The 25,116-nt window shown below is 68.0% G+C and overlaps 1 protein-coding gene across 1 annotated transcript; it reads right to left on the bottom strand.

The window, feature by feature from the left end:
• Positions 1-122: 122 nt before the first annotated feature.
• On the bottom strand, positions 123-25,116 carry COL20A1 (collagen type XX alpha 1 chain). Its single transcript, XM_066384379.1, has 37 exons — positions 25,027-25,116; positions 22,100-22,210; positions 20,786-20,929; positions 19,678-19,824; positions 19,291-19,407; positions 18,345-18,503; positions 17,958-18,077; positions 17,256-17,420; positions 15,753-15,917; positions 15,299-15,468; positions 14,885-15,014; positions 14,074-14,219; positions 13,575-13,698; positions 13,253-13,392; positions 12,677-12,806; positions 11,610-11,752; positions 11,315-11,447; positions 10,847-10,989; positions 10,515-10,644; positions 9,433-9,471; positions 8,510-8,648; positions 8,090-8,232; positions 7,772-7,881; positions 7,163-7,321; positions 6,978-7,055; positions 6,441-6,527; positions 5,898-5,951; positions 4,543-4,638; positions 4,415-4,468; positions 4,265-4,318; positions 3,944-3,997; positions 3,304-3,375; positions 2,583-2,618; positions 2,396-2,462; positions 2,074-2,220; positions 1,289-1,405; positions 123-311 (listed from the first exon to the last, which is right to left on the bottom strand). The coding sequence occupies exons 1-37, from the start codon at positions 25,106-25,108 to the stop codon at positions 286-288; spliced, it is 4,131 nt and encodes a 1,376-aa protein (XP_066240476.1). The 5' UTR covers positions 25,109-25,116; the 3' UTR covers positions 123-285.

Below are 25,116 nucleotides of genomic sequence, written 5' to 3'. Positions count from 1 at the left end.
GCAGGGGGCTGTGGGGCTGGAGGGGGTCCTTGGGGTGGCTCCCATCAGAGACGGGGGATCGCAATCCCACTCTACAGGGGCGCACACGCCGCACCCCTCCTCACAACGAGCAGCCGTCTCCCTTGCCGAGCTGTGGGTTTATGTGACTCTGGGAATGGTACAAAGGAGGGGGTCCCGCCCAGCCGGCTGCCCACCCCCTTCCACCTCCGGCTCCCACCACCCCAGGCCCTCAGCTCCTCCGCATGGCCCATCGCAGCGTCCGAGACTCCAGGGAGGAGGTGCAGGTCACTCGAGGCAGCACGGGGAACGTCCTGGCCAGAGAGAAAACGGGCAGCTCTGGGGGCATGGTCAGCCCACCCACCCCCACTGCCCAGTGAGTCCAGCTGGGCCGTGAACCCTGGGCAAGAACCAGCCCCGCGGGGGATGCTCCCATACCCCGTCCACGCCTGCCTGACCCAGGCGTCTTCCTTCCCTGGTGCACCCCTCCTCCACTCTCCCTGCGTGCCGACGCCTCCTCCGCTCTCCCTGCACGCCGACGCCTCCTCCGCTCTCCCTGCACGCCGACCCCTCCTCCGCTCTCCCTGCACGCTGACCCCTGGCCAGGTTCCCCTGCACGCTGACCCCTCCTCCGCTCTCCCTGCGTGCTGACCCCTGGCCAGGCTCCCCTGCGTGCTGACCCCTTCGCTCTCCCTGCACGCTGACCCCTTCTCCGCTCTCCCTGCACGCCGACCCCTCCTCCGCTCTCCCTGCACGCTGACCCCTCCTCCGCTCTCCCTGCGTGCTGACCCCTCCTCCGCTCTCCCTGCACGCTGACCCCTGGCCAGGTTCCCCTGCATGCTGACCCCTGGCCAGGCTCCCCTGCATGCTGACCCCTCCTCCGCTCTCCCTGCGTGCTGACCCCTGGCCAGGTTCCCCTGCGTGCTGACCCCTCCTCCGCTCTCCCTGCACGCTGACCCCTGGCCAGGTTCCCCTGCGTGCTGACCCCTGGCCAGGCTCCCCTGCATGCTGACCCCTTCGCTCTCCCTGCGTGCTGACCCCTTCTCCGCTCTCCCTGCATGCTGACCCCTCCTCCGCTCTCCCTGCATGCTGACCCCTGGCCAGGCTCCCCTGCATGCTGACCCCTTCGCTCTCCCTGCACGCTGACCCCTCCTCCGCTCTCCCTGCGTGCTGACCCCTGGCCAGGCTCCCCTGCACCCCCACTGGGCAGGTTCCCACACCCACAGCCCCACTGGGCTCCCCTGAAACCCCTGCACACCCCCACTGCCCCCTCCCCCGGGGCCAGACTCACCTGCTCCTCCTGGGTGTCCGGAAATCTCATTCCCCTGCGGCCGTGGCCGGGGGCTGCCTGTCTGGGTGCTCCCGGTCCGGGTCTGGGTCTGGGTCTGAGCGAGGGCTCCAGGCTCACCTGAGAGGGCAGGGGGGTGGGGTGAGATAGGGCCGAGGGCAGCAGGTGGCAACACTTTCTCTCGGGACCCTGCCCTGTCCCAGGCAGAGGCTGAAAGCTCGGGGACCGGTCCCCCTGAGCCCCAGACAGGCACGGAGTGTGGGCTCGGTGACAGGTTTAGGGCGAGGCGGGGTCTTCACAACAGCACCAACCAGCAAAGAGGGGTGCTGGGCCCAGAGTCCCGTCTGGGCTGTGGTGAGTGGGGGTTCCCGCAGGCTGGGCCCCTCCCCCACCCTGGCGCAGCGGTGTTTCCGCCCCCCCACTCTCCTTTCCCCCATGGAGGCTGCCAGCTCTGTCTCCCTGCTTCAGCCCCTCGTCCATCTCGGCATCGGGGCCGTCACAGGCTCTGCAGCCCCAGTCAGGTGGACCGAGTGTCCTGTGGGTCCGTCTGAGCCAGGAGGTGGGGCGAGGGCGTGGCCGAGATGGGAGAGAGGGGACCAAGGGGCAGCGAGGCCCCGAGCTCAGGCGTCCCGGATGATGGAGGGAAGGCCCCTTTGAGGACCCAGGCGGCCAGGCAGACCCCCAGTCTGCCCTGTCTCCCCCACCCCCCACACGGCCACACAGAGGCCAGCCCCAGGACAGTGGGTGGGCGGGGTTCCCCCCACACCCCTCCCCAAGGGAGTCAGTACCTCTGTCTTCAGGGTGGGGGCCACCATGCGCCCCTTCTCCGGGGAGCCAGGCCTCACTGCGTGTGATCGGGGGTCCAGGGACCTCCAAGATGGGCATGGGGGGCCTGGTGCTCTCGTGGAGGAAGGAATCAAACTTCAGCACGTGTGCTGTGGAGGGAACAAGTCAGGGGGCAGCGGGGGTGGAGAGGAGCCCCCCTTCCCTCCCCAGGGCTCCGTGGTCCTGACGTGGGTTTGCTAAGACCCGGCGCGGGGCTCTGTCCAGCCTGGCTGGCGTGCGGGCTCTGGAGGCTTGGGGTCCTCGCGGGGAGGCCTGGCCACTCACTCTGGATGGCAGACTCGCAGGCCTGGCTCACAAGCTGGTAGATGGTGGCCAAGGACTGGGGCTCGCCCTGTGCAGGGAGACGGGCCACAGTGCCGTGAGCAGGCTGCCTGGCTGGGCTGGGGTGGGGGGTGGGGGCAGGCTGTCTTCACGCCCCCAGGAAGTGCCCGCCCTCCACTGACCCACTCACCTTCTCTCCTCGCTCCCCCTTGGGCCCGGGCAGCCCCTGAGCCGGAGGAAAAGGAGGGCGGGGAATCAGCCTGTGGCAGGATGGAGCCCAGATACTCCCACACCCTCCTGACTCTACAGCCCTGACTGCCTCCCAGGAGGGGGTGTCTGTCCTTCTGGGGGCGACCAGGCATCCAGGTCCCCATGGGGGACACAAGTTCTGATCCTCAGAGGGTTGGAGGCATGAGTCCCCAGTGGGCAAAGTACCTGTGTCTCGGATGGGGACGGTCCCTGCTGCTGGAACACCACCCCTAGGAGGCCCGCCCAGATTGCCTTCCTGTCTCTGCCCCACTTACCAGGCTCCCAGGAACCGGCTGCAGCCCTGTCCCTCCCCATCACCCCTGGCACCCATCGTCCCTGGCCTGCCCATCACCCCTGGCACCCATCATCCCTGGCACCCATCGTCCCTGGCACCCATCGTCCCTGGCCTGCCCATCGCCCCTGGCACCCATCGCCCCTGGCACCCATCGTCCCTGTCCTGCCCATCGTCCCTGGCCTGCCCCGCCTGTCAGTCCTGGGCCTGGAAGAGCAGCTCGCTCTCTCTGTTGTGGACGAACCCCAAACCCTTGCTCTGCACACGTGCTGGCCTCAGGACGCCCCGGCACCCACAGTGGGGAGACTGTGCATGCTTGTGCCCCCCCTTCCGCTGTCTGTTGGGCTGTCAGGGTGCAGGGAGGACTTACCGTGGGTCCCACGGCCCCTGGAGGCCCTCGCTCCCCGCTGCTGCCCCTGGCCCCCGCCATGCCCTGGAAGCCCTGCAGAGACACAGAGGTCTGGCTGGACTGCAGACCCCCCCGAGTCTGGCCCCTCCTCCCTCCAGCCCTGGCCCTGCTGTCCTGGCCCAGGACCAGACCCCGTGGTCTGCCCCCAGCTCGGCAAGCCCCTTCCTCCCACAGGCTGCGCCTCACGCCCACCTCGGAGGGCAGCTCCGTCTCCCTGACCCCCAGCCCAGGACCCTCCCTGAGGGGCTCCCAGGTACCGAACTCAGCGGGCAGAAAGAAGGGGCCAGGCCACATCCACAGCCAGGCACCTCCCTCCGTGTGGGACTGGGAGCAGGCGTGACTGGGGCTCCGTGGTTGCTGTATTTCATCACCACGCCGCCCGGTGTGGGTGAGAAAGCCCCTCGCCCGGCAGCCACCACCATGCTCCAGGGACACAGGACATCACATGCCCAGCGGGGTCCGGGAAGGGGCCAGCCCCCGAGAGTGAGGACTCCCAGGTCACCTCGTGGGGGTGATCGTGCTCAGTGCAGCCCAAAGCACTTCAGGGGATGGGGAGAGGGGATGGGCAGGGCTGGGCACTCAGGGGGCAGACGGTGCCTACCCTGGGTCCAGGGGGTCCAGGCAGGCCTGCCGTGCCCTCCAGGCCCCTCATTCCCTGAGGGCAAAGGAAGGGTGGGTTGGGATGGGGGCTCAGACCCCTACACAGCCCTCCTACAGTGGCCCACACCTGTGAGGGGGGCACGCGCCTGTGCCCCCTCGGAGGTCAGTTGAGCCCCGCCACGCTCAGGGCCTGCCCCCCACCCTGGATGGGCTGACATTGCCCTCCCCCAGCCAGGCCGCGAGTGGGGGGCAGGATGGGTGGGCGGGGGCGGGGGCAGAGGGGATCCCATCCCACAGCCTCCCCAGCGGGCTTCTCTCCCACCTTTGGACCCTGGAGGCCAACCTTGCCGGGGACACCCTGGTGGCCGGGATAACCCTGGAAGAGAGCAGAGAGGCTGGCCGGGCTGGGGCCGAGTCTGACCCGGAGGAGGAGGAGGAAGAGGCCCCGCCCCGAGACCCTCCCGTCCACTACCTGCAGGCCGGGGAGTCCATGGTCCCCCTTCTCTCCTTTGACCCCTGGTGGACCCTGGAGAAGAAATTTAGACTGAGCAACAAGGGTCCCGGGGCGGATGGCGGGGGCGGGGTAGCAGCAACACCTACCACAGGTCCCTGGACAGTGCGGCCCTGGGTCCCTGGTGACCCCTGCTGACCTCCAGGACCCTCAGGTCCAGTCTGTCCAGGCGGCCCGGGCTCTCCCTGCAGACACAGGCAGGCAGGGGAGGGCTGAGAGGGCAGGGGCGGCTTCTGCAAGCCCACCCCCGATCCTGTCCTCGGCGGCCCCCCGGGGCCTCCGGCCAGCTCCTGGTATCCAGACCCAGGTCCATAGACCGTCTTGACCACCACGGCCACCCCTGGGAGGCGTCCCGCCGAAACCCAGCTCCCTCGCCAGAACCTGGGCCTGAGGCCGCTTCTCCAGGTCACAGAGCTGAGCAGCAAGAAGACCCCCACCCCCAGGTCACCTCCCGGCCACAGAAGCCCGCCCCTCTGAGGGACAGACCACACCAGCCCTATGCAAACGGAGGCTGCAGGGGAAAATGCTTTTCAGGTCATTTTTGTGGATTCAGCATGTTAATGCACCAAACTACATTAAAAAAAAAAAATTCTCTTCCATGAACGTGAATGCAGAAATCAACGCTTGACCTGAGCCAAGAGGCGGAGGGGCCGCCTGAGTGTGAGGACCTGAACATGGCAGCCTGGAGCCTCTCCCGGGGGTGGCAGAGGGCTGGACCTGTCCCACAGTTGGGGTCACAGGAGTGCCGCAGGTCACAGGGGAGCAGCACAGAGCCTCCCAGGAGGAAAAGTGACCCAGGGGAGAGGGGCCAAAGGACATCTGTCCAACAAGAAAGTCCCAACAAGGCTCCCAGGTGCTGCCGCTGCTGGTCAGGGACGCCCGTCGTCACCTGTCATGTCACCAAGACAGTCTAGGACAGGGGTCCCCAAACTTTTTACACAGGGAGCCAGTTCACTCTCCCTCAGACCATTGGAGGGCCAGACTATAAAAAAAAAAAACTATGAACAAATCCCTATGCACACTGCACATATCTTATTTTAAAGTAAAAAGACAAAACGGGAACAAATAAAATATTTAAAATAAAGAACAAGTAAATTTAAATTAACAAACTGACCAGTATTTCAATGGGAACTATGCTCCTCTCACTGACCACCAATGAAAGAGGTGCCCCTTCCAGAAGTGCAGTGGGGGCCGGATAAATGGCCTTAGGGGGCCGCATGCGGCCCACGGGCCATAGTTTGAGGACCCCTGGTCTAGGACATTCGTGGGGTGTGCAGTGGGGAGCTGGCCCCTCCTGGGAGGGCCCCTGGCTCCTACTTGGGGGGCCCCCTCTGCCTGGGGTTGGCCCACGCAGGACCTGCTCCTGCGCTCTTGTGACTGCGCTTGGGGCCCTCCCCCCCAGGAAGGCCGGGTCGAGCTCCCACCGGGACTCCCCACAACATACCCGGGGTCCTGGGAAGCCCTGTTGTCCTGGGGCTCCGTTCCTGCCGGGGAGACCCTGCAGGGGCACAAGCAGGACCGAGCCCAGTGTGGCCCCCAGAAGTGCCCCGGACTCCAGTCCCCACCTTCGGGTGGAGAAGGGGAGGGGGCCCCCGGGCGAGGGTTCCCTCCCGCAGCTGCTGTGAGGTGTGTGCACCACCGCGCACAGAGCGGGCGCTCACAGACGTGCCCGCCACAGTGCACCCTGCAGCCTCTCCGGGGGTGGCAGAGGGATGGACCTGTCCCACAGTTGGGGTCACAACTGAGCTGCAGGCCTATGGTCCTGGGCCCCCACCCAAACAGGGAAAGATGGAACATGTTGGGCCCTCACCAGAAGATGGGGGGTTGGCATGGGGAGGGAGGGGTCCTAGGGGCTGGGGGTTGACTGGCAGCAGGAAGACACGTGAGGTGCATCCTGTGTGTGCCAGGCCTGGGGACAACTGCTGGCCAGGCTCCTGTCTGTGGGCATGGGAGCAAGATGTTGCCAGGCAGGGGCTGCTGGGCTCACCGGAGGTCCTTGGGGTCCCGGGGGCCCAGGGTTCTGCAAGGAGCAGGTGCAGGCAGAAGGAAAGGCTGGACAGGTCTCCCCTTCCTTCTGGAACAAAGGAGACCCGTCGTTCAATGGACCACCTCCCGGGCTCCTGTCTGACCCCAGAGCCCAGGGAACCTGCAGACCTGTACCTGGGAGGCTGAGGGTGAGGGGTGGGGACTGTGTCCTGTGGGCCAACCCCAGGCTGCCCAGCACAGGACCCGGGACAGGACACCCTCTCTCACTACCCAGCAGGCCCCCCAGCATGGCCAAGCCCAGTGGGTACCCAGGGGGAGTCACAAGAAAGGGGAGTAGCTCTCAAGTGCTTGGCTGCGACCACCCTGCAGCTGGGACCTTCCTGGCCCGCTTTAAACTGCCTTGTCCTCAGAGCCTCCAAAGACGCTGCCCAGAGGCCACCTCCTTCAGGAAGCCTTCCCGGATTGCTCCCAGCACCGTGATGACCTGGACGTCCTGTCTTCCCCTACCCCCCTGCCCCCCCCCGGACTCCGCACCTACCGAGGCAGGGAGCTCGCAGCACCTGTCCTCCTCCGCCCAGGTGTCGCTGCACACGATCTGCAGCACCTGGAGCTGGAGCTGCAAGTCAGGGCGGGAGGGCGGTTGGCCAGGCGTGGCCCGGAGCCAGAGGGGCTGGGGGTTCCCCGGCCCCCCGACTGGCCAGGCAGGAGGAAGCCAGGGCTCACCGCAGCTGAGCTGCTCCGGGGGCCCCGGGTCTTGGCCAGCCGCCCCAGTGTGACGAAGCCGGTGGCAGGCGGGCTGCCCGCCTCACCAGTGGGCCTCTCGGCCACCTTCCTGCAGTCCACGTAGAGCCGGACCCTGGAGCGGCCCACGGCCACGTGCACCTGCGGGAGGCCGCAGAGGTTCCTCCACAGCCCCGGCCGGGCAGGGTGGGGGACAAGTGCCCATCCCTGGAGCCCCGGCCCTGCCCCCAGTCTCAGGGACCCCACCCCCTTGCTGGGCCTCAGTTTCCCCTGGGTGAACTGGACCAAATGCACGTAGGCAAGCCCCTCCCCGGACTTGCAGGAGCAGAGAGAAGGGCTGGGATGCTGTTCTTCAACCCAAGTTAGCTCAGGACGTTTGAGGCAGAGGGACCACCGGGGCAGAGACGCGGCCGGCCGGGCCAAGGGAACTCTCAAGGAAAGTTCTAGCGTTCTGGGGAGAGCCATGGTGACGGGCAGTCTGTTTTGGGAGGTGGGGACGTGTCCTGCATAGCCCGGGGGGGCCCGTTTCAGAACTTGAGGGGCAGGGGTGGGAGAGACGTGGGTTTCAGTCCTTCCAGAACCTTCCAGGACCTTGTGGAAGCTGCCAAAGAAGATCCGCTTCACTTCGGGCAGGTCAAAGGTCACCTCTTGCAAAGCCGCCCTGGGGTCGTGGCTGAAGTAGGTGAGGGACTTCCTGCCGGCTGGGGGAGGGGGGCAGAGCGAGGAGCATGTGAGGCCCCCGCTCGCCCCGCCCCCCGCCCAGGGTACAAGGGGCCGGCCCAGGGTGGCCACTGCCCACAGCAGCCTTGGCACCCTCGCCCGGCCTGCAGGGGTCTCGCCGAGGACCGACAGCTGGCGAGGCCTCGAGGGCAACCTGGGCCGGCCAGGCCGCCCTCCTCCCCGACTGACCGTCTAGCAGGACCCCCAGGATTGGCTGGAAGTCCTCGGCCGTCATCTGCCACAGCGCAAAGGGCTCCCGGGGCGTCTGGGGGAGGAGGCGCAGGAGGAAGACCACCGTGTGCTCCGGCGGGAGGGCGGCCGGGTGGATGTCGCTGTGGGCACAGGTGGGGGCACCGAGCGCCTGAGAGGGGGCGGGGGGGGGGCGCTGCAGGGGTCCACAGGGCCGAGACCTCCTGCCTCAGCTTCCCCACGGGAAACATGGGCGTAAGGGGCGGAACGCCCTCCCAGGATTGCTGGGGGTCCTGCCAGCGCTGCTCCGGGGCGAGGCACAGCCCTCTACCCACCCACCCACCCCAGGCCCAGACACGGCTGGTCCCAGCACAGCCCCTGTCACCAGGAAGTGCCCCCAGCACAGCCTCTGCCGCCCACCTGGTCCGGCGGATCAGCTGTGCGTCCCTGAGGAGCGTGAAGGTCCTGGCGGGGCCGAACGCGGAGGGCTCCATGGCCACGCCGCGGACGGAGGCGTACTCCTTCTCCACCAGCCCGAAGGCGGCCATCAGGTCAAAGCCTGGGGTGGGCACAGGGGTCGACCCGGGTCAGACGGAGAGGGGAGGGGAGGGCAACCAAGGCCCAGAGCCGAGGGCAGGGACGGGGACGGAGAGGGCTGGACACGCAGAGGCCAGGACGGTGAGTGGGAGCTGCGTGGGGGGAGGAGCCTGGGGCCCTCGGGGGGTGGGATTTGGGAGCCCAGGGCCCTGCCCAGGCGTCCTGGAGGGTCTGCTGACCACACCTCTGCCTCAGGCCTGCCCTCCCCTCCCCTCTGCCCTGCCCTGGAGACGGACATGCAGGAAGCACTGCCCTGCCCCTTCCGCTGCTCACAGCTCGGCCTCCGACTGTCTGCTCTGTGCCCAGTGGTCACTGACACGGCGGCTGCCCCACCACCTGGCGGAGCCCGCTCAGGGCACCTGTGACCCCCTCCAGCTGCCCGCTCTCGGGAGACCCCAGGGGACTCAGCAGGCAGGACGAGGGCAGCCTGGCCCCCTGGTATTCTGCCGACACCAGCCCACCAGCCCCACTCGGGGCAGCGCTGCCTGACCACAGGTCAGCCCAGTGACTCCAGCGGCACCCTCCCGCCCAGAGCGTGGTCCGCAGGGGCTCAAGGATGCAGGGCCTCCGAGCCACCACATCCCAGCTGTGACCTTGCACGAGTGACCTTGCACTGGCCAACCTTGAACCCCCCACCACCACCACCCCCGCCCTGTGAAGGTGGGGAGCTTGCCTGTCCCATTGCCCGTGAGAGGAGGGGAGGGGAAGGTGGGAACTGGGAGCAGCTGTCACCAGGCAGGACCCACCTGCGAGGGAGCCATTGGGCTGGAGAGCCGGGCAGGCTGCTGAGAGGTGACCGGAGTCAGGGTCAGAGGAGAGGGGGCCTCAGCCTCCTCCTGGGCAGTGGTCCTGCCCTTCGGTCTGCAGATGGCTGAGGCTGCAGGTCCTCAGAGCTGAGGTCCCCGAGCCTCAGGGACAGGGAGGAACAGGGGTGCTGTCCTGCCGTCTCTGCGGTCTCACTCCCACCAGCCCCCCGGAATCCAGCATCCAGGCACCGCAAGGGCTCCCCAGGTTCTGAGTCTCTGAAGGGGGCCTGGGTCTGGGCTCCCCGGGTCCTGAGTCTCTGAAGGGGGCCTGGGTCTGGGCTCCCCGGGTTCTGAGTCTCTGAAGGGGGCCTGGGTCTGGGCTCCCCAGGTTCTGAGCCTCTGAACGGGGCCTGGGTCTGGGCTCCCCAGGTTCTGAGCCTCTGAAGGGGGCCTGGGTCTGGGCTCCCCAGGTTCTGAGTCTCTGAAGGGACCCTGGGTCTGGGCTCTCCGGGTTCTGAGCCTCTGAAGGGGGCCTGGGTCTGGGCTCCCCGGGTTCTGAGCCTCTGAAGGGGGCCTGGGCCTGGGCTCCCCGGGTTCTGAGCCTCTGAAGGGGGCCTGGGTCTGGGCTCCCCGGGTTCTGAGCCCCTGAAGGGACCCTGGGCCTGGGCTCCCCAGGTTCTGAGCCTCTGAAGGGGGCCTGGGTCTGGGCTCCCCGGGTCCTGAGCCTCTGAAGGGGGCCTGGGCTCCCCGGGTCCTGAGCCTCTGAAGGGGGCCTGGGCTCCCCGGGTCCTGAGTCTCTGAAGGGGGCCTGGGTCTGGGCTCCCCAGGTTCTGAGTCTCTGAAGGGGGCCTGGGTCTGGGCTCCCCAGGTTCTGAGTCTCTGAAGGGGGCCTGGGCCTGGGCTCCCCAGGTTCTGAGTCTCTGAAGGGGGCCTGGGTCTGGGCTCCCCAGGTTCTGAGCCTCTGAAGGGGGCCTGGGTCTGGGCTCCCCGGGTCCTGAGCCTCTGAAGGGGGCCTGGGTCTGGGCTCCCCGGGTTCTGAGCCTCTGAAGGGACCCTGGGCCTGGGCTCTCGTGCCCGCTCACCTGTCCGGCCCGTGGCGGACACGGTCACGCTCTCCCCTGCTCCGTACACTGCTGAGACCAGGACCCTGTATTTGGTGGCTGCCTGCAGGTCAGGGAGTGTCGTGTGGCTCCTGGGTCCTGGAACGGAGACCTGGGGAGGGGCACGGTCACTTGAGCCCCCTCCCGCCCCCCAGAGTGCCTCTGGTTACGGGGGCATCTGGGTGCCTTTCTGCCTGTGTGTCCCGCCATGGCAGAGCTCAACAGATGGGGGGCCATGTCTCCCCCGGCCACCAGGCCCCAGGGGCCCACGAGGAGCGATGCCCCACCCCCCACCTCGCTCCGTCGAGACCCACCGACTTCTCTGGGCCTGAGCCTGAGGCCAGCGCGTAGGTGAGCCGGTAGTGGAGGACGTGGCCGGGCGGGGGCGTCCAGCTGACGCGCAGGCTGTTCGGGGACTCAGACGTCAGGGCCAGGTTGGACGGGGGGCTTGGGCTGACTGAGGGTGTGGGGGGGGGGTCAGAAAGGGGAGGGCCAGAAGCCAGAAGCACACCCACGTGCCCCCCCACACCCCGCTGCCCTGCAACCTCGGGACAGACGGAGCCCCCAGGTCAGCTCCAACACCACCCTGAGCACTGTCACCCCAGGTGACTTAGCAGACCCTCAGCTGCCCCAGGGAGACCCTAAAGCCCAGGCCAGAGGGTCAGAGGCTTGGGGAGCTGCCTGTCAGCGTTTCTGAGAGTCTGGGGTCTGGGGCTTGGGGAGGTGGGGCAGTCTGGGGTCTCTTGGGCTGTCACCGCCTGACGGGGGTGAAGGTCACCTACGGGGGGTGTAGCGGAGGGACACGGGGTCGCTGTGGGCCCCGTCCCTGTAGTAGGCCAAGATGGTGATCTCGTAGTCCGAGTGCCTGCCCAGGCCGGGCAGCACAGCCGCGCCCAGGTTTCCCGGGACAGAAATCTGCGGAGAGGAGGGACCGGGCGTCCGCCTTGTGAGTGGTGGCCTCACGCGAGGCCCGGCTCACAGGTCACGGGCTGGGCCGGCCAGTCCCTGGGTTCCTGCGCCGAGGTGTGAGCCCCCCGGGGCTGGAGGTGGGGGGCGGGGTCTTCTCCCCCCACACACCTCGTGCGCCTTCCCGTCTCCCAGAGGCGTCCACTTGATCTGGTAGACCAGCACGCTGGACGCCGCTGCAGCCGCCCACTCCAGCCGGACCTTGTCCCCAGGGAGCTCCGTCACGGACAGCTGGCTCGGGCTGGGGACTTTCCCTGGGGGACAAAGCAGGGAGCCCGAGGCTGTGGCGGCCGCGGGGGGACCCCTTGGCCACTCATCAGAAGCGCCCTCCAGTGCCCCTTGAGGTTTTGCTAGCACGGTCCACACTGGGGGGCAGAGGGGCCCCCAATCCCCACATGGTGGCTGCCCCCACATTTCCCCTTTCCTGGGACTGGACTACGGACTGAGCGGGGGCCTGCTTCCCGGGGGTGCCCCAGCCCCCCGAATCTGCTCATGCCCTTGAGGGCCCCGCACCCCACTGTCACACCTGTCACACCTGTCCAGGACTGTCCCACCTGGCTCAGGGCTTCACAGAGCAGGCACCTAAGCCTGTGTTGATTGGAACCGTCCATGGGGACAGAGGGACGCAGGTCAACCTGGGGACACCCACCCCGCCCACTGACCGCCTGGGGACAGAGGGACGCAGACCAACCTGGGGACACCCACCCCGCCCACTGACCGCCTGGGGACAGAGGGACACAGACCAACCTGGGGACACCCACCCTGCCCACTGACCGCCTGGGGACAGAGGGACGCAGATCAACCTGGGGACACCCACCCCGCCCACTGACCGCCTGGGGACAGAGGGACGCAGGTCAACCTGGGGACACCCACCCCGCCCACTGACCGCCTGGGGACAGAGGGACACAGGTCAACCTGGGGACACCCACCCCGCCCACTGACCGCCTGGGGACAGAGGGACGCAGATCAACCTGGGGACACCCACCCCGCCCACTGACCGCCTGGGGACAGAGGGACACAGATCAACCTGGGGACACCCACCCCCCCCCACTGACCGCCTGGGGACAGAGGGACGCAGATCAACCTGGGGACACCCACCCCGCCCACTGACCGCCTGGGGACAGAGGGACGCAGATCAACCTGGGGACACCCACCCCGCCCACTGACCGCCCGCTCACGTGTGGTCAGGCGCCCGGTCATTGTGGAGGAGCCGCCCCCCGGGTAGAGGCAGGTGACGCGGACGGTGTAGGTGGTGGAGGAGGAGAGGGGGTTCAGAGTGACCGAGGTGGCGTTTCCAGGAGCCTCCATCTGCAAGGCCGGAGGGGACATGGGCAGGGCCGGGAGGCGACCCTTCACGCTGGGGAGGGGGCAGCCTCCGCTTGGACCGAGACCCTGGCCCAGAACCTCCCGCCCAGGACGGCCCCACGACCACCCCCAGAGTGGGGTCAGGTGGGGTGGGTCTGCCCATGGGGGCCGGGTCCCCCCACACGGCCCCACAGCCGCCTTCCTCCCCACACAGCACCCCGTGCTCCCAGCTTCATCATTCACGTCGTCTTTGGATTCTCGGCTCCACACGTGGCCCCCACCCTGCCCGACGGGGGCCCCCAGGGGGGATGCTGTCAGCGCACTGTGTCCCCTGCACCAGGCTCTGAGTGCAGGGTGGGGGCAGCTGGGGGCCACAGGCGCCTGTGGACGCTTCAGTACCCCGAAGGCCGGCCCCCCGGGGACCCCGCAGAACACCAGCCGGCTCTCACCTGCCCCGAGTGGCTGCCCCCGCTGGACACGTAGCTGACCCTGCACAGGCGCACGGGCCTCGGGCTGTCCTCCCAGGTCACACGGGCCGAGTCGTGGCTTACGTCTGAGAAGCCCAGGTGTCTGGGCTGCGCCAGGGCAGCTGCGGGCACAGCGGGGCCTCAGAGACCGTCGGCCACTCCCCCAGCGTCCAGGGGAGCTGTGGGCAGTGGCCAGCCACAGTGGGGGTGCCAGGTGGGGGCCCCCAACCCCCGGGAGGCTTGGGGAACCAGAGTGGCTCTTCTGCCCTCTGGGGGGCAAGCAGACTGGGGGGCGGTCACTCACGGGTCCTGGCACGGATGCCCCGGGCCTCGCTGGCCTGCTCCCCTCGCAGGCTCTGCACCCAGATGTCGTAGTCCCTGCCCGGCTCCAGGTCGCCCAGCAGCACCTCCGGCCGCCCCACCCACACCTGCGGGGACGACAGCCACACTGGCCCCCGCCCGCCTCGCTCCCCACCCCTCCGCCCCAGCTGCCCTCTCCGCCCTGGCCGGCCACGCACCTCTCTGCGACACCCACAATGGCCCCCGCCCACCTTGCTCCCCACCCCTCCGCCCCAGCCGCCCTCTCCGCCCTGGCCGGCCACGCACCTCTCTGCCCCACCCACACCTGCGGGGACGACACCCACACTGGCCCCCGCCCACCTCGCTCCCCACCCCTCCGCCCCAGCCGCCCTCTCCGCCCTGGGCGGCCACGCACCTCTCTGCGACACCCACACTGGCCCCCGCCCACCTCGCTCCCCACCGCTCCGCCCCAGCCGCCCTCTCCGCCCTGGCCGGCCACGCACCTCTCTGCCCTCCTCCTCGCCCTTGGGGGAGGCCGGCGCGCTCCGCACCAGGTACTGGGTGGCCCCGGCTGCAGGCTGCCAGGTGAGGTGGATGGTCCGGGGTGTCACCGTGGCCAGGGCCAGCGCCTGGGGCGGAGGCAGATGTGCTGGGAGAGGGGAGGGCACCACAGGCAGAAGTCATACCGTAGCCCCTGGGGGCATGCCCCCCCCCCCAGAGGATCCTAAGCCTCTGTCCCCAAACGTCACCCTGGCCCAAGCTTCCAGCTCACAGCTCTGGGGAACCACCGCTACCCCGTGGGGCTCTGTCTGGCAGGAGAGGACCATGGTACCCAGGGGTAAAGGGCCCCATGAGGAAGCCAGAGGCCACAAGCCACATGCCGGTCAGTCCAGAACTGGCCAATCCCTGGAGGCAGGGCAGACTAGGGGTTGCCGTCGGGGGCGGTAGGGGTGAGAGCTGAGGGGCGCAGGGTTTCTGTTCTAAGGTTGACGTGGTGACGGGTGCACAGCTCCTTGAATGAGCACACTGAAATCCACCGGACTGCCTACTTTAAATGCCAAGCTGTAGGACACACCTCAGTGATGTGTGGAAGGGCTCAGGGCAGTCCCTGGGGCTGTGGCCTGGCGTGGGGGGCGTGGGGTGTGTGTTCCAGAACCGGGTGAACAGTAATAGTCACTGGTATTCAGATGAAGACACGGAGGGTCAGAGAGGTCCAGTGACTTGGCCTCGGTCACACAGCACGTTGGGCATGGTGTTTCCTCCCCACCCCGGGCGAAGGCTCTAAGACCCATAACTGCATGCTGCCCCGCTCACCGGTGGTCACCAGGCCCCGCAGGCCCTCGCCAACCCCCGCCTCGTAGACCGGGAACAGGGACACCAGGTACTCCGTGCCGGAGGTCAGGTTCTGCAGCTCCGCGGACGAGCTGGGCCCGTCCACCACCACCTGGAACGGGAGCCCGGAGGGAGCGGGCAGGGTGGGGCACTGGGGGACGCAGGGCAGGGCAACCCCACGACCTGGGCGAGGGCAGAGCAGCCCCGGCCCCCACGTGACAGGGGGGACGCAGGCACCCTGCCCACTGGGTCGCCCCAGTGCACCCCCAGGACGCGGGCTCCGGCTGGGCCGCCCCACCCCCCGCTCCTCCTTTCCCTGCGTTGGCTTCACCGTCCCCTCCCCGGGTGTCCATTCCAGCCTGGACTCCGCATGGGGCCGGGGAGGGCGGCTCTCACCTCCCTGGGAACGCCGCCCCTGGAAGGCTGCCACACCAGCAGGTACTTGAGTGGCGGCTCGGGGGCTGGCGTCCAGGACAGGTGGACGCTGGAGGAGGTCACCTGAGTCAGGACCAGGCTGGTGGGAGCGGAAAGGCGGTCCAGGGCTGGAGCAGCTACTGCTGGTTTAACTGAGGGAGGAAAGGCAGACGGGTGGTCAGCGGCCCCAGCAGGTGGGGGCTTCAGCGGCTCCCCTGCGCCCCCTGGTGGCCACTTCCGGGAAGGACAGGTGTCCCCAGGTCGGGCTGCCGCCTCCCGGGGAACCGTGGAAACGGGGGCGGCGGCGGGGGGTGCGCGGGGGTCCTTACAGGATCCACGAGCCCCGGCGCCTCTGCGCAAAGCAGCAGGGCGGGGCCTGGCGGGCTGCAAGCGAGCGTGGGCGACCTGGTCGGGTCCCCACCCGCCTGCCGCTCACCTGGGCCCGGACGCGGGCTCCCGCCCTGGACCTTTTGGCAGATGAGGCGACTGAGCAGGCCGGCCAGCGTGCTGAGCTGGGGGAAGTCCTGCACATTGTGGACGGTGATGTCCAGCGGCTGGGACGCCAGGAGCCTCAGCTCGGCCTCGTCGGCGTTCTTCACGCCTGCGCACCGGGCGTGGGGGGTGTGGGAGGTGAGGAGAGGCCCCCTGGGAGCTATTGTCACGTCTCACACCCGGACTCACCCAGAGGGTGGAGGGGGCCCTCCCAGCCACATACGCCAGACCCCACAGGCCCCAGGACGGGGACACCTGGCAGGGCCCCGTGAGTCGTGGCGGGACAGGAAGAGGTTTACAGATGATGCAGCAAACGAGCCCATTCCGCACGGCCCCGCGCCGACCTGCGGCCGCCCTCCAAGTGCCCACGGGTGCTCGGATGCTGGCTCGGGCACCATCACCAAGCTCCTGGAGCACGGACAGGTCCTCCTGCCTTGCAGACTTGGGGTTGGGGCTTTGAGGGGCCGCGAGGCCTCCAGCCGGGCAGAAAGCAGGGGTGTGAGCCGCTAGCCCACACCAGGTCCCTGCAGGGGTGTGAGATGCTACCCCGCACCAGGTCCCTGCAGGGGTGTGAGCCGCTAGCCCGCACCGGGACCCTGCAGGGGTGTGAGCCGCTACCCCGCACCGGGTCCCTGCAGGGGTGTGAGCCGCTACCCCGCACCGGGTCCCTGCAGGGGTGTGAGCCGCTACCCCGCACCGGGTCCCTGCAGGGGTGTGAGCCGCTACCCCGCACCGGGTCCCTGCAGGGGTGTGAGCCGCTACCCCGCACCGGGTCCCTGCAGGGGTGTGAGCCGCTACCCCGCACCGGGTCCCTGCAGGGGTGTGAGCCGCTACCCCGCACCGGGACCCTGCAGGGGTGTGAGCCGCTACCCCGCACCGGGGTCCCTGCAGGGGTGTGAGCCGCTACCCCGCACCGGGTCCCTGCAGGGGTGTGAGCCGCTACCCCGCACCGGGTCCCTGCAGGGGTGTGAGCCGCTACCCCGCACCGGGTCCCTGCAGGGGTGTGAGCCGCTAGCCCGCACCGGGTCCCTGCAGGGGTGTGAGCCGCTACCCCGCACCGGGTCCCTGCAGGGGTGTGAGCCGCTAGCCCGCACCGGGTCCCTGCAGGGGTGTGAGCCGCTACCCCGCACCGGGTCCCTGCAGGGGTGTGAGCCGCTAGCCCGCACCGGGTCCCTGCAGGGGTGTGAGCCGCTACCCCGCACCGGGTCCCTGCAGGGGTGTGAGCCGCTAGCCCGCACCGGGACCCTGCAGGGGTGTGAGCCGCTACCCCGCACCGGGTCCCTGCAGGGGTGTGAGCCGCTAGCCCGCACCGGGTCCCTGCAGGGGTGTGAGCCGCTACCCCGCACCGGGTCCCTGCAGGGGTGTGAGCCGCTACCCCGCACCGGGTCCCTGCAGGGGTGTGAGCCGCTAGCCCGCACCAGGACCCTGCAGAGAGCCGGCTGCTCACCCACAGCAAAGACGTCGACGTCCAGGTCCTGGAGGACGCGGCCGGCAGCGCGGGCATCGTCCTGGGACTTGCCGTCCGTCACCAGAACCACCACCTTGGCTGCCTCTGGACGCGGACCCGCTCCTGGCTTCAGGTTCTGCTCCAGCACGTGGGTCAGGGCCAGGCCTGGGGGACAGTGGGGATCATGGGCAGAGGCCCCGCCCCTGCCCCAGTGCCCTCCCTGCCCCAGTGCCCTCCCTGCCCCAGTGCCCTCCCTGCCCACGACTCCACCCCCGGCTGCTGGACCCGATGCTCCGCCCACCGGGTGGGTCCTGCCCCCTCCAGACTGGGGGGCATCCGCAGGAAAGGGACACCCCCACCCTTTGCCTCAAAGGCACCTCAGACAGGAGACCCAGGGCCAGCTCTCCACACCGGGCCACTGAGCAGCGGGTGCGGGGCCCAGGCAGCGCCAGGGAAGCCCCTGGGGGCGGGGGGGGGCGGGGGGGGCTGGAGGCCATGGCCACGCCCACCGCAGCCCCTCCCAGAAGCTCGGTCTACAGAGGAGCCACTCCCGGGTCAGCAAGATCCCCGATTACAAAGGCGGGAATGGGGGGTGGGGGTCAGCTCCCCCAGCCCCGGGCCTGGTTTACGCACAACTTTGCAAGTCTGGGAGGCTGACTCTCAGGCCAGTGTGGGGGCCGGGGTCTCAGGGAGGGGGCAGACCTGTGAACGTGTTTCCCCCTTTGTAGCGGAGTCCGCGGACGGCCGCCAGCACCTCCTCCTTGGTGCCGAAGCTGTTCAGGTCCCACTCGGTCTGGGGGTCCCCACTGTACTGAGTCAGGCCTGGGAGGAGGGGAACTGGGCGTGGCAGCTGGAGTGCCAAGCGGCAGGGGGGGGGTCAGGTGCTGGCGGAACCCCAGCTTTGCTAGACGCCCCCCCAGCCAGGAGCCAGCTGTCCCATCGGTCCCGCTGGGGACCCCCACCACCCGGCTTGGTGGTTGCAGGCCGCACCAGTCGGCAGCAAGCTCTCCTCTGGCCCCACTCACTTCTCCGCCCGCGCTGGGGGCTGGGGGACTGGGAGGACCACCGGGGCGGGGGGCCAGAACCCACCGACTTGTACTTTATCCGGCCCGATGTCAAAGGGCTCGATCACACTGGCCAGGAAGTCTTTGACCTGCTGGAAGTGACCGTGGCCGATACTCCAAGACCCATCCACCAGGAAGATCATATCCGTGGGTGTGGGTGGCGTGCAGCGGAACTGGGGTCCGGCTGGGCAGGCAGGCGGGAAAGAAAGTGAGGTGTAGGCACGGCCCCACCGCCATGGCTGAGTGCTGAACCCCAAGTTCCTCCGGGCTGGGCTCCAGCCTCCGGGGGTCTCTTTCCCTGAGGGTGAGGGGCGTGGAGCTCTGACCTCTCAGTGAAGTGGGGGCGGAGTCTCGGGGGACCCAGATTCCAGAGGTGGTCGGGTCACCCCAGCCTCAGAAAAGCCCACGTGGACCTTGGTCCACAGGGTCAGCCCCTCCAAGCCCTCCAAAGAGGGCCAACGAAACACCCAGTGCCCCTGACTCTCTGCCCCCCAGCAGCCTTGGCAGAGCCGGGCACTGAGCAGGGGCGTTTATGTGAGGCCGCTGTGTGTGGACCACCTCCTCCAGCCGGAGGACACCCCGAGGCCCAGGGGCAAAGGCTTCCCAAAGGGACGGGCCGACTGCGGGTGGGTGGGTGGGGTCAGCACCACGGACAGCTCCACTCAGCGCTCTGGAATTCGGAGCTTCTCCGCGGACCCAGGAGCTCTTCCAAGAGGAAGGCTTGCACCACCCCGCCTGGGGCCTGGGGCTCCCTGAGTTCTGCTCAGACCCAGGCCAAGCCCAGAGTCAGGGCCAGACACCACATGGAGCCCCCTGAGGAGGCAGGTTCTCCGTGAGGCCCCATCTGATGGGGAGACACAACCCCCACCTGCCGGGCCTGGGGTGGAAGACCACGCTCCTGTCTGCTCTGCCCCGGGTCCCACAGCAGCTCCCAGGCAAGCCCGCGGGAGCTGGCGCCCTGGCTGTCTTACCTGGTTTTTCTCTCTTTCCCCCGGAGGCCCTGGTGTGGCTCTGCCTCTCTGGGCTGGGCTGAGCTGAGGCCTTCCCCTCGGGGTCTCTGAGGGAGCGCTGGTCATCACCGGGCACTCCTGAGAGAGGTCACAGCAGTGTCACCTTTCACCTGCCTCTTTCAGGCTGGGGGACACCTGAGGGGGTCGAGGGTGGTGGGCCCAGGTGCCCCAGTGGAGGGCATGTCCCTGGTGGGCTTGAGTGAGCCCCAGAGAGGGGCCACAAGCGTTAGTTAAAGCTCAGGCGTGTGAGGTCAGATATGAGGAAGAAATTTCCAGCCACATGCAGAGAAAACGTGAGAAGACCCCCCACCCGCCCTAGCAATTTACCCTTACCCCACTTGGACCCACCAAGACTGGGCAGCTCATGGGCTGGGGCCCAGGTGACTTGGAACTCAGGGTCTGGGCTCCCCATGTGTTGGGTCGTGGGCTCCAGAGCTGTGCCCCCCAGAGGTCTCCAGCCGCTCCTGCTCACGGAGTGGCTCTTCAGATCCTCAACTGCAGAGAGACGCAAGCGCCTGTCAGGACCCTCCAGGGTGGGAACAGAGGCCTGAGGACCTGGAGGGTCCCAAGCACAGCCTTCCCTGCATGGTTGGGCACATCCGGAGCTCCCTCGGGCCCCGGCCCCCTGGGAGACAGGCAGGGGAGGGGACCAGGAGTGATGTCCGGAGCTCCATTGGGCCCCGGCCCCCTGGGAGACAGGCAGGGGAGGGGACCAGGAGTGATGTCCGGAGCTCCATCGGGCCCCGGCCCCCTGGGAGACAGGCAGGGGAGGGGACCGGGAGTGATGTCCGGAGCTCCCTCGGGCCCCGGCCCCCTGGGAGACAGGCAGGGGAGGGGACCGGGAGTGATGTCCGGAGCTCCATCGGGCCCCGGCCCCCTGGGAGACAGGCAGGGGAGGGGACCGGGAGTGATGTCCGGAGCTCCATCGGGCCCCGGCCCCCTGGGAGAGAGGCAGGGGAGGGGACCGGGAGTGATGTCCGGAGCTCCATCGGGCCCCGGCCCCCTGGGAGAGAGGCAGGGGAGGGGACCGGGAGTGATGTCCGGAGCTCCATCGGGCCCCGGCCCCCTGGGAGAGAGGCAGGGGAGGGGACCGGGAGTGATGTCCGGAGCTCCATCGGGCCCCGGCCCCCTGGGAGACAGGCAGGGGAGGGGACCGGGAGTGATGTCCGGAGCTCCCTCGGGCCCCGGCCCCCTGGGAGACAGGCAGGGGAGGGGACCGGGAGTGATGTCCGGAGCTCCATCAGGCCCCGGCCCCCTGGGAGACAGGCAGGGGAGGGGACCGGGAGTGATGGGCCAGGCTTCTGGGTGGCGTCCTGGAGAGCAGAACTCACACCCAGGCCTCGGTCTCCCGGCCCGGAGGTGTGGCCAGGGCTCAGTTCCCGCCTCCCCCTCCGCCATGCTCACCCCCCACTCCCGCCCCAGAGGCTGGAGTCCGCGTGGAGGATGGCGGACTTACTCACAAACTCCCTCCGAGCCAGCAGGACGTTGCCTGAGCCCGTGAGCTCAAAGATCTGCACGGTGTACTCCTTGGAGGGGCTCAGGCCGCCCACCGTGGCCTTGGGGGTCTTGGTGGTCAGCATCACCTCCTGCTCCGAGTCCCCTGGGGCGGGGTTGGGGAGAGCTGTTGAGGCCACCGAGGTGTGTGCGCGTGTGTGCCCACAGGAGTACCGCACACGCGTGCATTTCTGCGTGCATTCAGGTGTGCATGCGTGTCGGGGGCAGTGACATCCTCCTGGCTCCTCCTCATCCCCAAGGCCCCTCGTCTCTCTCCTCTGAGGCTCCTGCCCGTCCCGCACCTGCACCCCCACCCCGCTACGTGCTGATGGGAACGTCACCCAGTCGGGGGCTTGGGCACGAGGGCAAGCCGGCTCCTGTGTGACCCCCTGGACCCCTGTGGGTGCACTGGTTTGGGTGGACGGTGGCTGAAGGTCCTGTGATCATGTTACATATTGTAATGAAAACCACCGTGGAGGTCTTAGTCTGATACGATGATGTATGTCAACTCTTCCTCACTAAAACTGGAGCAGGTATAAACGGTTTGAACAGACGAGGTAGATGGATTTGGCGTAATTAAAATATTAGAAAACTACCTACACCCCCCAAGTGAAGCGGGTTATCGCTGAGAGCAGAGGGCAGGTGAGCTCACGGTCCGCCTGTTCCTGCAATCACACACTCCTATCTGTGAGCTTCTGGTGGGGGCGGGGAGTTGAAACTCGCGTTGTGGTCAGGTCGGCAGAGCTCTGTGGTTGGCCTGCCCCAGGCTCCCCGGGACCCACGGCCCCGCGTCCTGTAACTGGATGCCCCCCACCCCCGCCAATTGCCAATCGCTGGCACCCAGAATCCTGAAAGGTCTCTAGGCTCAAGCAGGGACCTGTTGTTTCTTCAAAAGCCAGTGACTGCCACCTTCCGCCCGTGCTGGGCGCGAGGTCAGCCGTGGGAAACGTGAGAATCTCCCGCCATGTGCCCCGACCACCACCCCGAGGAGGGAAGGCGGGGTCGCACAGACGCGTGGACACTGAATGGCAGGAGCGGGCCGTACAGCTTCTGACACCGTCCACCCTCATAGTGGGGGAGGTGCAGCCCTCCTACCTGCCATGGGCTTCACCTGCACCAGGTAGCCACGCCTGTGTCCTTCTGACACCGTCCACCCTCACAGCGGGGGGCAGTGCAGCCCTCCTACCTGCCATGGGCTTCGCCTGCACCAGGTAGCCACGCCTGTGTCCTTCTGACACCGTCCACCCTCACAGCGGGGTCAGTGCAGCCCTCCTACCTGCCATGGGCTTCACCTGCACCAGGTAGCCACGCCTGTGTCCCTCCGACTCCGTCCACTTCATCTGCAGCCGGTCCTCGGACAGCACAGCCAGCCTCAGGCGGCCGCTTGCTGGGGAGACAGGACAGGGTTGCCAGGACTGACCCCCAGGGGTAGGGGGCTCACACAACCTGCTCTGAATGGTGCAAGGAGGCTTGGTCCCCGCTGGGGGCACCTGGAAAAGGTGAGGCCTCACTCACAACTGGAGGGAGACTGGGCCCTCCCAGGGGTCCAAGGCCCCCGGCCGCCCCACTGGCTCTCCGAGGGGTGTCCCCTGCCCCGGTCAAGGGTGGCTCAGACCAGCCTCCCGGAGATGCAATAACCACCCTGCCGGCAACGGCAGGCGCTGAGCCAACTGGGCAGCTGCGACCCCCAGCTGGGCCTGGAGCCGCGGCCATTCCCCACCAGAGTCTCCAGGGGGTGGGACCCCCCCGCTGTGTGGCTGCTGCTGACCCCCAGCGCCGAGGCCACAGCCCTGCGGGGGTGTGGCCCCCTGGGACTTGAGGGTGCCCTGTAGGGGGAGGGGTCCCCTGGAGGTGGCCATCCTAGGGGTGGGGGGGCGGCAGTGGCCCAAAGCTAGGGCATGGCCTGACCCCCCAGGGAAGCTTCCGGTAGCTCATGGTAGGAGCAGCTATTTTTGGAAAACAGAGACAGAGACCGGCTTCTTCTGGCCGCCCCACTGAGAGCTGGGGTGCACGGGGAGGAGGGCAGGGGCCGGGGGCCCCGGGGGCAGATACAATGGCGGCTTCAGAGAGGGAAGCAGCTGCTCCTCAGAGCGTCGCGCTGAAAGACAGGAATGTCTGGGGTGGCCGGGCTCTGAAAAGCCGCTTGTGAGCGAGGTCCCAGCTCCGGCTCATGAAGAGCCCTCTGTGTCAGTGTGCCGGATGTGCCGGGGGGGCACCCCAAACTGCGTTCTGGGGCCCCAGACGTGCCAGGGCAGGGGGCACCCCAAACTGCCTTCTGGGGCCCCAGATGTGCCGGGGGGGAGACACCCCAAACTGCCTTCTGGGGCCCCGGACGTGCTGGGGGGGAGACACCCCAAACTGCCTTCTGGGGCCCCAGATGTGCTGGGGGGGAGACACCCCAAACTGCCTTCTGGGGCCCCAGATGTGCTGGGGGGGAGACACCCCAAACTGCCTTCTGGGGCCCCAGATGTGCTGGGGGGGAGACACCCCAAACTGCCTTCTGGGGCCCTGGATGTGCCAGGGCAGGGGGCACCCCAAACTGCCTTCTGGGGCCCCAGATGTGCCGGGGGGGAGACACCCCAAACTGCCTTCTGGGGCCCTGGATGTGCCAGGGCAGGGGGCACCCCAAACTGCCTTCTGGGGCCCCAGATGTGCCGGGGGGGAGACACCCCAAACTGCCTTCTGGGGCCCCGGATGTGCTGGGGGGGAGACACCCCAAACTGCCTTCTGGGGCCCCGGATGTGCCGGGGGGGAGACACCCCAAACTGCCTTCTGGGGCCCCGGATGTGCCGGGGGGGCACCCCAAACTGCCTTCTGGGGTCCCGGACATGTCAGGGGAGGGAGGCACCCCAAACTGCCTTCTGGGGCCCCGGACGTGCGAGGGGGGGAGACACCCCAAACTGCCTTCTGGGGCCCCGGACGTGCGAGGGGGGGAGACACCCCAAACTGCCTTCTGGGGCCCCGGACGTGCCGGGGGGGCACCCCAAACTGCCTTCTGGGGCCCCAGACGTGCCGGGGGGGCACCCCAAACTGCCTTCTGGGGCCCCAGACGTGCCGGGGGGGCACCCCAAACTGCCTTCTGGGGTCCCCACATTGGGGACCCAGGCAGAGCGCTGCGCAGACAGCTGGGCGCCCCCTCCACAGGGCCACCCTCGGGGAAGGGCGGCCCACGCCAGGGTCTGCCCAGAACCTGTACGGACCTGGTGAGGGGCCACCCAGCGTGTGAGGCCTGAACTCAACTTGTCATGGGGTCATCTGGTGACCTGGCACGAGGGGCCCACCCAGGCAGCCATCACCAACCTGGCACAAAACCAGACAGAAGACATGCCACAAAAATAAGGAAGTAGGCAGCCCATGCTGGTCTGGCTGGCGTACCCCACAGAGGCCTTCCTGACGGATGAGGGCTGCGCCCCCGTCACCCGAGGGGTGCTGCTTGAACAGTGGTGGGAGGCAGCCTCTCACCCTCACGTCACCCAGCGGCAGCCACAGGTGCCCGTGACCCGCAGGGCGGGGGCAAAGCCAGCTTGCGGTGTGGCCAGGGCCTCAGCCTTCAGGATGCAGAGACCCCTCCCAGTGTCCATCTAGCCCGGCTTTCCTGGGCTGAGCTCAGCCAAGATGTGTCCCTTTTGGGGTGGTGTCACAGCAACCTTCTAGTGGACATTACCCAGAAGGGGAGACGCAATAAACCCTGTATAGGAAGTGGCTCGATTAAAGGACGACACACGGAGCCTGACAGCGGGCGTGGGGGCTGGGGGAGAAGCCGATATGAACTGTGACCCCTCCCCCCATGTACCTTAAACAATCTGGGCAGGGGCTAAAAGCCAACACCCCATGATCGGGGTGGGGGGTCACTTTTACTGCAGGTTTGTGCCGTTTGGGAATTCTATGTGAAGAAGGCATTAGTGGAGGGATCACAAAGAAAATAAACATGAAAGGATTAAGTGCACAGTGTCACTGCCTGTTTTTAAATAAAGGAACCAGAAATCAGAAGCACCCCCAAGGCAAGGTGACAGGTCAGAAGGCCAAAGGTCAAGCAGCGAGCAGGAGCCTAGGCTAAGGCAGGCAGAGGAGCACAGATGACCCCTTGGGCTGTCCTGTCCTGTCACTCACAGAGCAAGAATGCCCTTGGGGAAAGCCCCACCGGGGGATCGAGGGCAGGCAAGGGGGCTCCATCCCCAGCGAGTCCTCACCTTTTGTCCTTACCTTGTCCCTGGCCGAGTCCCAGGGTGACGCCCAGCCACAGCCAGAGGCAGACCCCCAGGTAGGGGTGCACGCGGGCACTCATGGTGCTCG

This window comes from Saccopteryx leptura, chromosome 5 (genome assembly GCF_036850995.1).
Source record: "Saccopteryx leptura isolate mSacLep1 chromosome 5, mSacLep1_pri_phased_curated, whole genome shotgun sequence".
NCBI classification, from domain to species: Eukaryota; Metazoa; Chordata; class Mammalia; order Chiroptera; family Emballonuridae; genus Saccopteryx; species Saccopteryx leptura.
The sequence above is the reverse complement of the archived record's forward strand: the minus strand, read 5'-3'. Positions and strand labels throughout refer to the sequence as shown.